We start from the raw sequence: 14,626 nt of genomic DNA on the forward strand, positions 1-14,626 counted from the left end.
CCTCAGCAAAACAAAGTCTAAATCTACTTAATGATTCGGCTCTTGCATATCATAAGAACATTACTTAATGGGGCTTGAATGAACAAAATGGGCTGAGCTAATTGATGAGATCCTTCCTTAATGATACACTGACTTTTTAGGTCATCCCTTCTACTCTCATCAGGCTCGTTAGCCCTGGGCCCTTGCAGCCGAGGCGCCCCGTGGTATTTCTACAGATCCACCAAGTGGGGAAGTGTCCGTCCGCACTCAGGAAGGGGAGTCGCAGATTTCTGCTGTCTCCTGACCCCTTTTTTCCTTCCGCCCTGAAATTCATCAGTCACCCAGGAGTGTCTGATTTACACTGAGGGTCATAAATATACACCAGTAGAATTATACTCCAAAAGAACTCTGTTAAGCTGGGATAAAAGCTTGCTGCAGCATGGGGTTATACGTATACAACTTTGAGCATGAATAGAAATGGCAATACGAGGCCTTGGTGTTGATAAATATACTCAAGCAATTTAACCTTAAACATTAGCATTTCATAAAGAAATATTGGCATAAAATGCCATGAGATTCATGGTTTTAAAAAAAATAGACAAATATACATAGAAAAGTACACACATTTAAAAAAAAAAAAAGCATAATGCCCTATGCTGTAACATTTTAGTCCATGAATAAAATTGTAAAAATAGTTAGACATATATAGTTGTGTAAGATAACTATTAAAAGTAGAGTCTTCCTCGGACTTTTGAAAGTCAAAGAACCAAGAAAAACAAAATAATCTTTTGACAGCTGAAAGACCTGAAGGTGAATATTAAACTTTACACAATTTCTTTTTTTTTCTGAGTTGATTCAACCTCATGCGAACAATAGCTGTCTTGCAAATGGATGTCTGTGAGCTTCAGGAACCAAACTTTCACATGGAATTTATTTCAGCGTCGCCACAGACGGAAGCGACGTCGCCTTGATTCAGAGAGTTATTTGTTATCTAGAAGTTGAAGTGTTTTGACAAGGGGCAAGTTAACAACAAAATGAAAAACCTGAGGCTAGCGTGATTTAAAGAATGCTAATGGTGACCCGGGGCACAGGTATCTGCATAGTAACTGTGACATTCTGCTGTCCTCCCACCTTCAGCCTCGAGATCCATCAGAAAGTGAAACAGTGGCATCACCCGTGACAGTCGGACAGAGCGACGGAAGATGCCAATGAAGTGAGTTGCCCTTTAAAGCTATTTATATCTCAGAGGATGTGCAAATTCGTGTGTTTCCTTCATTTATGACAAATATGCTAATTGTTGCCTTTCTTCCTGATTTCCTTTTCTCCCTTCTCTACTGATTCCTTGTCCATTTCTAAAACATGTCAACAACTCGGTTCATTTTTATCCTTGCTCAGATATAAAAGGAAGGTTCTAGGAGGGAGAAAACCACTGAGCTTCCTTTAGGTGAGGCTTTGCCAACGTATTAAATGTTTGAGTTAGAGACAAAAGATATATATATATATGATCCTTGCGAACATTCTTCATTGTTGCAACGTTTACTAATTTGAAGATGGCTCTGAAATGCTGGCTAAGGAGGCAGCTGTCACTTCCCCGAGCACATGGGCTCCTGGCTTGAATTTCCCGTTCTCCAGCGCACTGCTAATTGACTGTGAACAGCTAAGTCGTTGGATGCCACGGTTTTTAATGCAATACAACTGGTTCTGGCTGGCGCGATTAGCGGGGTAAGTGGTAGCTTTCATGCAGTTCCCATCTGGCCTGGCTCTTCTCTGGACACAAAATGTGGGGAATGCTGGCCTTGATGGTGCTCGCTTAATGAAGGAAACAGAAAGGAAATCAGCCAAAACCCCATGAAATACTAAGTGCGATTTTGGCTCCAGCTCCACGGTGAATTTTCACGGCAAATCTCACACGCACACACACAAATACACAGTTACTCTGATTATGCATTGCAATTATACAAGAATCAACTCTGCTTCGTGCGCTCATAAATGTAAACCGACTCTTGCCCCACCCTGGCTAATTCTGGTTGATCTTTCCCAGTTGGATCCAATGGTGCAAAGTTCATTTAAATGATGTGAGATTCAACACGTAACTCAGATATGACCGTAGATTACAGAAGAAAAAGATCACAATGCTATTGTCAAGGGTAGATGTTGTTTCCACAGGTCACCAACGGCAGAGGCAGCGGCGTGGTCTGAAAACATGGACACTCTTTTAACCAACCAAGGTGAGAACCAGCTCAGAATCGGTCTGAACATACAACACTTAAAAGTAAATGGTGAGCCCTAACCGGTTTGACTCAGTGGGTAGAGCGTCGGCCTGCGGACTGAAGGGTCCCGGGTTCGATTCTGGTCAAGGGCATGTACCTTGGTTGTGGGCACATTCCCAGTAGGGGGCATGCAGGAGGCAGCTGATCGATGTTTCTCTCTCATCGATGTTTTTAACTCTCTATCCCTCTCCCTTCCTCTCTGTAAAAAATCAATAAAATATATTTTTTTTAAAAAAGTAAATGGTTAAATCCTGAAAGCGATAGATGTATTATAGAGTGTGACTTTGATCTATATTCAAAATATAAGATTCTCCACAGTCACATAAATTTATACAGGCCCGGAGTCTAAGTAGAATTGGGTTGGGCCAAAAATAAAACACGGTTATGGAAACTCCAAACATTAAAACAGAAAGCAAGTGCAGAATCTTGTCATCCCCTTAAACTCATTTTCATGTGATGTATATAATGACTATTTTCCTTACAAGTTGAAAGAAACATACAAACTATTGAAAAGTTGAGAACTTAGATAAATCACTTGTTTTTCATGTTTTGTAGGCCAAAGTAAAGTTTACAAAGTATTTATTTCAACTGAGCTTTTCTTGTTTTTAGGAAATGCAAAATCATATTTAATGAATGTGTGTATATTAATGTACACATGTGTTCATGTGTATTTATATTAGATATGATGGCTCAATAAGGTAATCTTGGCCAATTATAAATAAAATATCCCAGATGACACAAAAATAGTCACTGACGAAGGTTACTGGAACTTCTTGTGATAAATCATTCTGCTTTGTAGCAATTCTATCTCAAATGAGGGGAAAATGATACCACAGAGACATATATAAATTTAAAAATATTGTATTGTTTGAACTAATCAGATGGCATTCCCATTTTAAATCCATGAAGTAAATATCAGAATATTAGAAAAGTTTAACAGATGACGAAGCTGAATAAATTCTCCATAGCTGTTCATTCATATACAGAGAGAGTTACACTGAATTAGATGAAACTGTATTCTGATGTTATCCCTCTTAAATAACTCATTCCTAAAGCACAGACATAAAATAATTCACATTCATCCTATAATTCAACTAAGGTCAGATTGGAAACACCTCAAGAATACAGAATTGCATTTCTGTAAGTTTTGAATGGCACAGTTGGTTTTCCTTTTTCCTTAAATGGATACCCAGTGGGGCAGGTTGGATTAGCTCAGAGCAGGAAGTTTCTCAGCCTGCGGTGACTCTGCAGCTCAGAGCAGGGGGCTGTCCCACAGAACACAGCCGTGAGGCTCAGAGACCAGAGCAGATGCTTGCATAGGCACCTCTCCTGGGGTGTGTAACTCATGCCCACAGGTTCATCCGAACAGCTGCTTGGTTCTTGTATTTATACCATCAGAGAAAGAGCTTACAGGCCTTCAATGCTCTTGACAATAAGATGGCTCACCTGATTACCTAATCCATGGTCGGCAAACCACGGCTCGCGAGCCACATGTGGCTCTTTGGTCCCTTGAGTGCGGCTCTTCCACAAAATACCACATGCGGGCGCGCATGTACAGTGTGATTGAAACTTCGCGGCCCATGGGCAGAAGTCGGTATTTTGTGGGAGAGCCGGTATTTTGTGGAAGAGCCACACTCAAGGAGCCAAAGAGCCGCATGTGGCTCGTGAGCCGTGGTTTGCCGAGCGGCAGTTTGCCGACCACTGAGTCCTAACTGTTTTGTTGACGTGAGGAGATGCCTCCCGTGCACTGGGCATAGGCGTTAGAGTAGGTTTCTCCAATGACAACTGAATTCTTTCTTTCATCAGCCCCTGCTGGATCTAACCAACAGCCATTCCATCCTGCAGAGTGTGCCCTCAGACAATTGGATTTTAATTGTATGCAGCATATTATTCCAAATTCACTTGGCATCTTTTGAACATCGAAATTGTAGGTATAGAATAGAAAAATAGTTCAATACATAGTGTGTCGGTGACAGCGATAACCAGCTCCGGTTTGGGTTGTGTATCCTGTTCCATTGTGTCCTTGAATGATAACAGTCGTTAGCCCAGAGTAGTCCTTCACTGAAATCTCGGGATGGGAGGACACAACAACTGCTTCTTGATCTCTAACTACCTGTCTCTCTAGGATGTATTTAGATCATCTTCTTTGGGGAAAAGCTTCATTTGCCTTCATGAACCTACAATATTCTTCCAGTATTCTTAAAAGCATATTTTATCCTCAATATATAATATATTTTATCATAAATTCTGTGTAGAACCCTCAAATTCATCATTGTTTGGGCCAAACTCCTAGTAAATTTTCTTTAAGGGCTACTAAGAGGATTTTTATAACCTGAATTTGTGTGATTGGAGCTTCTTGGGTGTATTTTTAAATTTGGGAAGCATGCAGTTCATTGAATTTTTTATTGTGCTCACATAGTAACAACATCCATAGTCTCCAATATTTCTACAGAGAATTTTAATTGGCACCCGATAACCTTTTACAGTGACTTATTTCAACTCTATTGCAAAAGTTAAAAAAAAATACACACATTGTTAAGTCTATTTTAATCCACCTATCACCCCATTAAAGGGAGAAGCATTCACACCAAATATCTTGCCAGTTACCTTTTTGGTTAAGGATTAGAATTGGCCAATATAGTCGCCCCTAACTAATAAGTGCCAGCCCCTCCTCCTTCACTGCAATAAGCCAAACCAACATTATGTAATCTCCCAGCATCAAACTGTGTTTTCTGAACAACTCAGAACAACCAAGAAATTCTTACTCTACGCCTGGCCAGCAAGGCTCAGTGGTTGAGCATGGACCTATGAACCAGGAGGTCACCGTTTGATTTCCGGTCCGTCAGGGCTCATGCCCAGGTTGCAGGCTCGATCCCCAGTAGAGGGCATGCAAGAGGCAGCTGATCAATGATTCTCTCTCATCATCGATGCTTCTGTCTCTCTCCCTCTCTCCCTTCCTCTCTGAAATAAATGAAGATATATTTTTTAAAGAAATCCTGGCTTTAAATTAGAAACATCATTAACTTGGTCTGGGCACAGTCCCTGGGGTTTTCTATTAAGTAACTGACATTAAGACTTTCCCCTAAACATAATTCCTGGACTCCTTGGATCTAAAAAGAAAAAGTACAGGTTTTCTTGGTTAATAGAGCTAATTCTAGAACCACAGATACAATATTTTATATTTATGATGACAGATCCAAGTAAGGTTTTTAAAGTTAAAAGCTCAAATATATTGCCCTAACCAGTTTGGCTCAGTGGATAGAGCCTTGGCCTGTGGACTGAAGGGTCCCAGGTTCTATTCTGGTCAAGGGAATGTACCTTGGTTGTGGGCACATCCCCAATAGGGGGTGTGTGCAGGAGGCAGCTGATCGATGATTCTCTCTCATCGATGTTTCTAACTCTCTATCCCTCTCCCTTCCTCTCTGTAAAAAAAATCAATAAAATATATATTTTTTAAAAAAGCTCAAACATATAAATGCTATATTTAGAGGAATGATAAATATTTGCCACTGAAGACTTCATGAATGCTCACCCTACATAACATACTTATTTGGGGCATGTTACTGAGTTATATGGCATACAAAAATTTTCTTACATATCTTATAGCTGGTCTAGATGCTTTTCGAACATTTCTCAAATCAGAATTTAGTGAAGAAAATGTTGAGTTCTGGCTTGCCTGTGAAGACTTCAAGAAAACGGAAAGTGCCGAAAAAATTGCTTCCAAAGCCAAGATGATTTATTCTGAATTCATTGAGGCCGAAGCCCCTAAAGAGGTGAGTGAAAGAATCCAGCTTCATGAATATGCATCTCCCCGCAAATCTGCTTGCAATTAAAAGGCACTGAATCCGTCGGAAGGGAAATCAAATTGCCGCTATGTATTCAAATAGAAAGTGTCTGTAAACTCCAGTACATGTTCCGGAGGACGACCCTCCCTCCTTCACTGACTCAGCAAGTGTTTTTCAACCCTGTGTCCGTTTCCTTCGCACAGCATTCAGGCTCTGGGGGAAGAGTACCTGCTCTCTCCGGTTCAACAGCTCTGGAGTTAACCCTCCAGAAATCCCACTGAAGTGTGCTCTTGGATTTGGAGTTCGCCTTGTCTTTCCTTTTCGAAATCAGGGAAGTCAGTGAGGAATAGAATTTTGAATTTTTTTTTAATTAAAAATAGCATATGGGCCTGGCCGGTGTGGCTCCATGGTTGAGCGTCAGCCTATGAATCAGGAGATCATGGGTTCGATTCCCGGTCAAGGGCACATGCCCAGGTTGCAGGCTCCATCCCCATCGGGGGATGCAGGAGGCAGCCGATCAATGATTCCCACTCATCACTGATGTTTCTCTCTCTCTCTCCCTTCCTCTCTGAAATCAATAAAAATATTTTTTTACAAAAGAAAACAATATGTGGGGAAAGAAACAACTCCTAACCAACAGTATAAATTCTTCCTGTTTCATGTTTTGGAGGTCCCCACTATGGCAGATTATCATGTCTCCCTTTCCGAAAGAAGGGTTTGCTGACCTGTATTTCTCTGATGGTGAAAAGGATCCAAAGATGGGAGGCCCTGTCTTAAGTGATCAAGACCCACCTATACCACTTTAGGGTCAGAAAAATAGGGGGGGGGCCTTAGAGAGAAATCTGGAATGACTTTGATAATAGCCCCCCAAAAGTGTTGTATGCTAACATCACATTTTCATTTGATTTAATTTCTAGCACTAAAACCATGATCGCCTCCACATACCCCTCTAGTGTTTAAAGTTTAGCAACTTCTATTTTAAAATTGCTTTGATTCCTCACTGAATATATTTTGATGGATAAGTAGCAAACAGGAAGCTACATTAACTCCCTAGTACAAGTCATCTGCCCAGACGGGCAATCGCCACATCCTTCTAAGCGACAGTTACCATATTTTCTGATCTAAAATTAGAACTCGTGGTTTAAAAAGGGCTGTTTACTTACGGGGACAAGAGATAGAATAGATGAAACGCAAACGCTTTCACAAAATCTAGGGCCTAAACTTGCCATAGTTCAAGTTTTACATGGACCTTAATTACAGCAGCACATATTGGCCCAGGAGGACATTCCAAAAATTTGAACCACTGAAAGCAGTGCCTGGAATTTGTAGGAGAGAAAAAAAATAAATTCACCTCTTGTGGACCTATTTCAACATTCATTTTCCAGTCACCATGTAAAGAATCAATAAATAATTCTAAAAAATGTAAAATATAGCACATAAGATTCATCAAGTTGATTAATGCATCATCCCCTAAAAGATTTTGAAATCAACTCTAAGGATATTCTATTTATAGTGATATTGGTTTGAAAGCCACATTTTTTTCTTCTTCTTTATGAATCCATATAACTAACAGTGATTGCTTTAGGATTTTCACATTGTGGTGTTCAAAGTTACAATTGCATATATGATGGTTTCTTTCGTTTCTCTTGCCCAAGTGAAGGTGTCAGTACTGCGCATCATTTATTTCTGTCTCTAAAACCAATCACAAGAGAGCAATGCGGTCCTGGGCATGGATGGAATTCTTCCAGATGTTACAAAGCCTCCCACTCTCAACTTTAACAGCCACCCTTGAGAATATCATTCAGGAAGTGTGTTCGCCTTTAATGATGCCAAAATGAAGTAAGACTAGAGGTGTTAGTGGCGATTACATAGAATTATGTCACCCAAAGCAAGATTATAGGCGGCTTTAATTTGAAGAGGGCTTTTTAAGCGCTGCTGTGAGGGAGGGCTTGCGAATAGGCTGCCTGCCCCATGTTAGGGGGGCCTTTTACATACACAGGCACACACCTTTGCATAATGAATCTCCTGATACACTTACAGTCTAAATGAGGAAGGCTATCTCATTTGAATGCGAGAGCACCATCGACAACCTCTTATTCAAATTATGTGAAAATATATCAAGCTCAGTTCAGGGTCATAGAAAAGCCAAAAGAGACACTGTAAAATGTACCCTTCCTGGAAAAATAATGTGCTGACAGCCCAAAGAATTTAAAACCGCTGGAGTAGAAAACGGGACTTGGGCATGCATCACATACATGAGCATTGAAAACATCCTGGATCTTTAAAACAAAACTAGAGGCCCGATGCATGAAATTTGTGCAAGGGGTTTGGCCCTCGCAGCCATGGACCTCGCAGCTGCAGCAGCTTGCCTCAGCCCTCACAGCCCTGGTTTCATCTGGAGGGTTGTCCGGAAGGTCGTTTGGCTGTCCAGTCTAATTAGCATATTATGCTTTTATTATTATAGACTAGAGGCCCAGTGCACAAAAATTGGTGCACTGGAGAAGGGGTCCCTCAGCCCGACCTGCCCCCTCTCACAGTCCAGGAGCCCCCAGGGGATGTCCTACAGTCTGGCCTCCATCAGGGGAAGGCACCGCCCACCTCACCCCACTGCTGCTGCCACAGCCGGCCACGGCAGCTACAAGGCCTGAGCCCTGGGCTTCGCAGCCGCTGTGGCTTTGACCAGATGGACGTCTGGAAGACATCCACCCTAATTAACATGTTACCCTTTTATTAGAATAGATTGTTTTTCAACAACTACCAGGAACAGCATTCTGATGACAGCTGTATTGAGGCCTTTTCAAAACTGACAGGATTTAGAAGCCTCTAAATCAGCAGTTCTCAACCTGTGGGTCGCGACCCCTTTGGCAGTGGAACGACCCTTTCACAGGGGTCACCTAAGACCATCCTGCATATCAGATATTTACATGACGATTCATAACAATAGCAACATTACAGTATGAAGTAGCAACGAAAATAATTTTATGGTTGGGTCACAACATGAGGAACTGTATTTAAAGGGCCAGAAGGTTGAGAACCACTGCTCTAAATGGTTGTGATGGCATTGAGGCTGTCACCCCATAAGAATCACAACCCCTCGTCTTGTTTTCTGAGGTTGGCAGTGCAGTGGTTTCAGATTTCGAAGATAATCCGTGACCTTTTGAAAAATAAGGAATTAAAATATCATACCCCTCAGAGTCCTTGAAACTGAAGAGTATCCATGCAAACAAAATGCAAGCGAGTTACTCATACCAGTAAATAATGTTGATGGAACTCTGCTTCATCAACTGATAAAAGGTCCAAACCTACTAATTTGAGATGCTTAGCAAAATCTAAGCTTCTATGTAACTTTCAATGACTCAGAAGTTCCTCCAGATGGTACAGGTGGAAAGTATGCCTTCTGAAGGTCACCCCTGAGTAAGGTCCCTCCCACCGTTGCTTTATTCCAAGCTCAGCGTCACAGGTGTCTGTCTGAGATAGAAATGTATCCACGTATCTCCTGGCAGAATCCAACCAAAATCCACATTTGAGATGAGTGAAAAGTGAGGGGTGAAGTCCGCAGACATGCTTCCCGGGAGTGATTCTATTAAAGGAACTTACGAGTGAAAATATATATATTAGGACTAATACTTTCACTTTTTTCCTGATACTGAGATTTCAGAGAAGTGAAGGAGAATCGAGCACTTTCAGTGGCCTATCCTCAGATTTCACTTAAATGGACTTCTCAGGAGCACTTTGTAAAATTGATGCCTCTCATAGTTGAAGTACTGTCTCCAATTGGCTTCTGGTCTTTCACTGCCTCCTCTCTGCTCACAGCTCTTTCACAATTCCTCATGCTGTTCCCACCCCTAACCCAACACCCAGGATGATGAGGGAGGCATTCCTCGTTCTTCTCTGCTGGCAGTGGCTCTCCCGGGATCTCTTCCAGGCCATGGCTGTCAGGGGCATCTCAACGTTAACACACTCACATCTGAGTCCTGGCTTCCTGCTCAAACTTTCTTCCACCCGAGTCTCTCCATCTCCGTCAAAGGCAACACCGTTCTCCTCACTGCTCTGGCAAAATACCTGGCAGCCATCCCTGATTCTTCTCTTCTGTTCATACCCCATATCCAATCCATCAGAACTTCTGTCATTTCTCTCTTCAGAATATTTCTAAAAGCGGGTCACTCTTACAAGATTTTTGTTCCTTGTCCCAGCTCATAACTATGCAATCACAAGTTCCATCCGTTCTACTTTGTAGATACCTTTGAAATCTATGCATTTCCCTTCATTTCCTGTGACATTACACAGCCTAGACCACCATCACTGCCCACATGAACTTCTGGCATGATTTCCTAATTTTTCTTCCTTTTATCCACATCAAGCTATTTTACCATATGGCAGACATAGGAGAAGACAGAGCCACCAGAAAAAAAAAAAGTCCAGCCCTGACCGCTTTGGCTCAGTGGATAGAGCGTCAGCCTGCGGATTGAAAGGTCCCAGGTTCGATTCCGGTCAAGGGCATGTACCTTCGTTGTGGGCACATCCCCCGTAGGAGGTGTGCAGGAGGCGGCTGATCGATGTTTCTCTCTCATCAATGTTTCTAACTTTCTATCCCTCTCCCTTCCTCTCTGTAAAAAATCAATGAAATATATTTAAAAAAAAAAAAGTCCAGAAGACTTGGAGCAGAACTTGGAGACAGCCAAGAATTAACAAATCCTTTTCCTCTGATAATCGGATTGAATACTTAACATTAACGAAAGCCTTTGTACCCAAATCTGTTTAAGCAAGATGATGAAACAGCATAAATGAGAGCTTTAGGTGTCAGATTTGCTCTGGGAAATTAGACCAGCTTCATAGCTCCCACCAGGACAAGTAGGAGATGATTCAGGTATGAGGAAGCCAGGGTACAAAGTTTACATTTTATGTCATAAAAAAAGAATAGGTTTTCAGGTGAATACTTATCCGGTGGAAATGACATTTTGGTGAAACTGATGTAGGAATGCTATCTTAAAGTATTCAGAAGGGAAAGACATTATAAGAAGGACCGAGTAACAGGTAAATTCCTTGGTTTCGGAAGAGATTCAGGGTTTTAAAAATAGCAACTAAACTAGAGAGATAGGGGTGAGAATGAAAAATGACTATTGGGAAATTACAAAGTAAAAGATGAATGAGGAAAAATATACAGGGTGTCCCCAAAAAATGTATACCTACTGGCTGACATTATTAATTCCAATGGGTTATATCTGAAAAGAAAGAAACACCCATGGAGCTATCAGCTGTTAAAAGTGTGTATACATGTTTTGGGGGACACCCTGTATAAACATGTAATGTATAGATGTTGTATATTTAGACGATAGGAGATCAGAGAAATAAAAGAGGTGTCAAACATATAATTCCCATGTTTCAAGCTTGAACAACTTGGAGAAAAATAATGACATTTAAAAAAACAGGTGGGTGTGATGTTTTGCCCTTGACATTAGCTGAGTTACTAAGACCCATCTTCCTAAGACCAGTGATAGTCTCCTGGGAGGAGCGTCTCTGAGCAGCACTCAGCTCTCCACAGCTCATGTGGGCAGCGCCTTGGCAGAAAAACAAACCAACCAGAAAATGAAACAGATAAGTCAGAAGTGCAAGGTTAATTATATATTTATCGAGTCCTTAGCCTATGCAAGGCCTAGTGAGGGATGCGGAAAATGCAAGTATTGTCTAAGTAACACAAAGTCCTTGGAGAGGCCAAAAAGGGGGGTGGGGGGCCAGTAGACAGCATGAGGTCGGTATAGAAGGGGGTGTGTAATTTGGTTCATTTGGGGGGGAAATATTGAATGAAAAGTAATAGGGATGGGTTAGTGGAAGCCATCCTAGTAAATCCTAGTTACTGTCCACCTCTGGAAGGTACATTTCAGGTATTAAGATCAAAACACTAGGGGTGGGGGGGATAAAGGATGGGTGGGAAAAAGCAATTTAAAATCATAAAATATTTTGGTTGCCTTTTCACTTGGCCATTTTTTTTAATCATCTCAAAGTAGGGTTTTTGCTGTGCTCACTGTCAACACCAAGCCTCCCAACCTAGAAACAATGCACCCAGCGTGTGTTTGCATCGGAAAATGAGCCCGTGACCTTTGGGCTGTTTTGCATCAGATTCTCTCTGTGTTTAGGGAGAAAAAAAAAAACCTCAAATAGCGTATGTGTACCTGCCATCTGTAGAAATCGTGTATTCTTTGATTAAGCTAATCTCATGATATGCAACCTTATTTCCACAGATTAACATTGACTTCAGTACCAGGGACCTCATCTCAAAGAATATTGCAGAACCAACCCTCAAGTGTTTTGATGAGGCTCAGAAGTTAATCTACAGCCTCATGGCCAAGGATTCTTTTCCGCGATTTCTGAAGTCAGAGATTTACAAGAAACTGGTCAATAGCAAACAGGTTGGAAACAATAAAAAATGGCTCCCTTTCTTGTAAGGAAGATAAAGGACACACTGATAACCAGGTTATAATTAGGGGGTGGGGGGGACAAATGATTGAACAGGTCCACCCAATCACTACACTTCAAGGCAAAAACGGTTCCCATGTACAAACACCATGTAAGTTTTTTAGGGTTTAGGAAATACGTTTTATTCCGATGAAAAAAATAATGCTGTAACTATGAAGCCTGAAATTCTCAGTCATTTGTTTAGAATTTATTCCTTTTATCAGATACTTAAAATTTTTCTACTGGGAGAGTTCAAAGGGAGTTTGTAGAGAGATAAAACACTCTTAAACCATGAGTGGATAGTCTTACGACATTATAAATTCAAGAAACTATATATCTTCATGTTGCTGAGTGGGAGGCTGTTTAGCATCATAAATATGATTTTAAGTACTCTTTGCATTATTAAAAAAACTCACTTCCATAAAACACAAATCTGAACCAAATACCTTGAGTGTATTCAACTATTTCTTTTTTATCAGGATCTGTTAAATAATAATGTGGTGGTTATCTAAACTGCTATGACTCTCAGAGTAATTAAAAAGAAAAATTCACACAGTCACACACACACACACACACACACACACACACACACACACACACAACTACACCAACAATACCACTGATCAAACTTTGTCAAAATACACTATTTCCTTCAATTCAACGGAATCACATAGGCATGCACAGAAGGGCCTTGAGGGTGGGGAAGATTGATTTTCTTAGATTAATAAGACTATAAAGAAAAGAGAAGAAATAAGAAGCATGGATAAGTCCTTATCTGATGAACTGCATAGCAGTGATTGTTCTATAAAACACAAATTATTGCAACATTGTGCACTCAAGTAAGTATGGAGTTAAGTGTCCATCCACTCATTCAGCGATGGAACTTGTTGATGAAAATCAAAGAAATTATAAATTGCATTTACTTGGAGAAGTTCCCAAAATGGTTTCTTTCTGTACATAAATGTCCTGTGATAAGTGTGAATAATTTCCTGTCAATATGAGAAGCTATCAGGATTCAATAGATCTGTCTTTCCATGTTTTTTGCACAGATTTATTTATCTTTGTTGATGTCTCTAGTTTGCAGATTATTTGAACATTAAAAAATGAAGGAAAAAATAACATGACATTTTTATGTTTCTACAGCAATTCATTTGATAGACAAAATTTTGTCTCCCCTTCATCATCAAAAATAAACATTTAAATACATGCAAATGGAATATTCCCTGTATACTTGCAAATTTTTTCAAAAGGAAGACAAAATACAAACTCATTGTGAAGTTTCAGGGAACCTAAAGGGAAGCACTATATATATTCCAACATTGATTCTGAAGGTTCTAACCTTAATTTAGTCTCTACTTAAATAGGAAACTTAAAAATTATTCCCAGATATGAAAAAGACTTTAGCCCAGCCAGTGTGACTCAGTGGTTGAGCATCGACATATGAACCAGGAAGTGATGGTTGGATTCCTGGTCGAGGGCACATGCCTGGGTTGTGGCCTCAATCCCAGTAGGGGGTGTGCAGGAGGCAGCCTATCAATGATTCTCTCATCATTGATGTTTACATCTCTCTCCCCCTCCCTTCCTCTCTGAAATCAATAAAAATATATTTTGGAGGAAGTAGAATAACTCAGAGCAGCCTTTAAGTGGAGTTCTGTTAGGAGAATGTCTAGACTGATGTTTAAGATTAGCAATAGAGGAAAATCCACACTTAATTATCCAACACCATATTGTATAAAAATCATTAAAGAGCAGATAATCAAATAAGAAAAAAGAGAGGCATCAACTTATCCAAGCTTCAAGTTTTAAAAGTTAAAAATATGATTCAAATGCAAATATAAAATCCTTACTGCCAAAATTATTAATAAGGGAACTAGACAGATAGCCAGATAGTAAGTATACAAACACATATGTACACAAAGTTACAGCTTTGATTAACTGCTTTTTAAAAGACATTACTCGCTTCTTTCTTTTATTCTGTGATACACACGATGTTTAATAAGTAATTCAGTTGATTGTGTTTTACATATTGCTGTGTTAGGTGGATGGAATCATAGTCTGTTCTATCTGTGAAAAGTCAATGCAACTTGCAGAGTAAGTAGAAGAGAGAAAAACCTAGAAGAAAGAAGTAAAAGCAAATGA

The 14,626-nt window shown here is 40.3% G+C and overlaps 1 protein-coding gene across 1 annotated transcript; it reads left to right on the plus strand.

Moving 5' to 3' along the window:
- Positions 1–1,181: 1,181 nt before the first annotated feature.
- On the plus strand, positions 1,182–12,477 carry RGS21 (regulator of G protein signaling 21). Its single transcript, XM_036354551.1, has 4 exons — positions 1,182–1,192; positions 2,131–2,207; positions 5,856–6,022; positions 12,274–12,477. The coding sequence occupies exons 1-4, from the start codon at positions 1,182–1,184 to the stop codon at positions 12,475–12,477; spliced, it is 459 nt and encodes a 152-aa protein (XP_036210444.1).
- The last annotated feature ends 2,149 nt before the right edge of the window (positions 12,478–14,626 follow it).

Source organism: Myotis myotis, unplaced genomic scaffold (assembly GCF_014108235.1).
Source record: "Myotis myotis isolate mMyoMyo1 unplaced genomic scaffold, mMyoMyo1.p scaffold_m19_p_21, whole genome shotgun sequence".
Lineage (NCBI taxonomy): Eukaryota > Metazoa > Chordata > Mammalia > Chiroptera > Vespertilionidae > Myotis > Myotis myotis.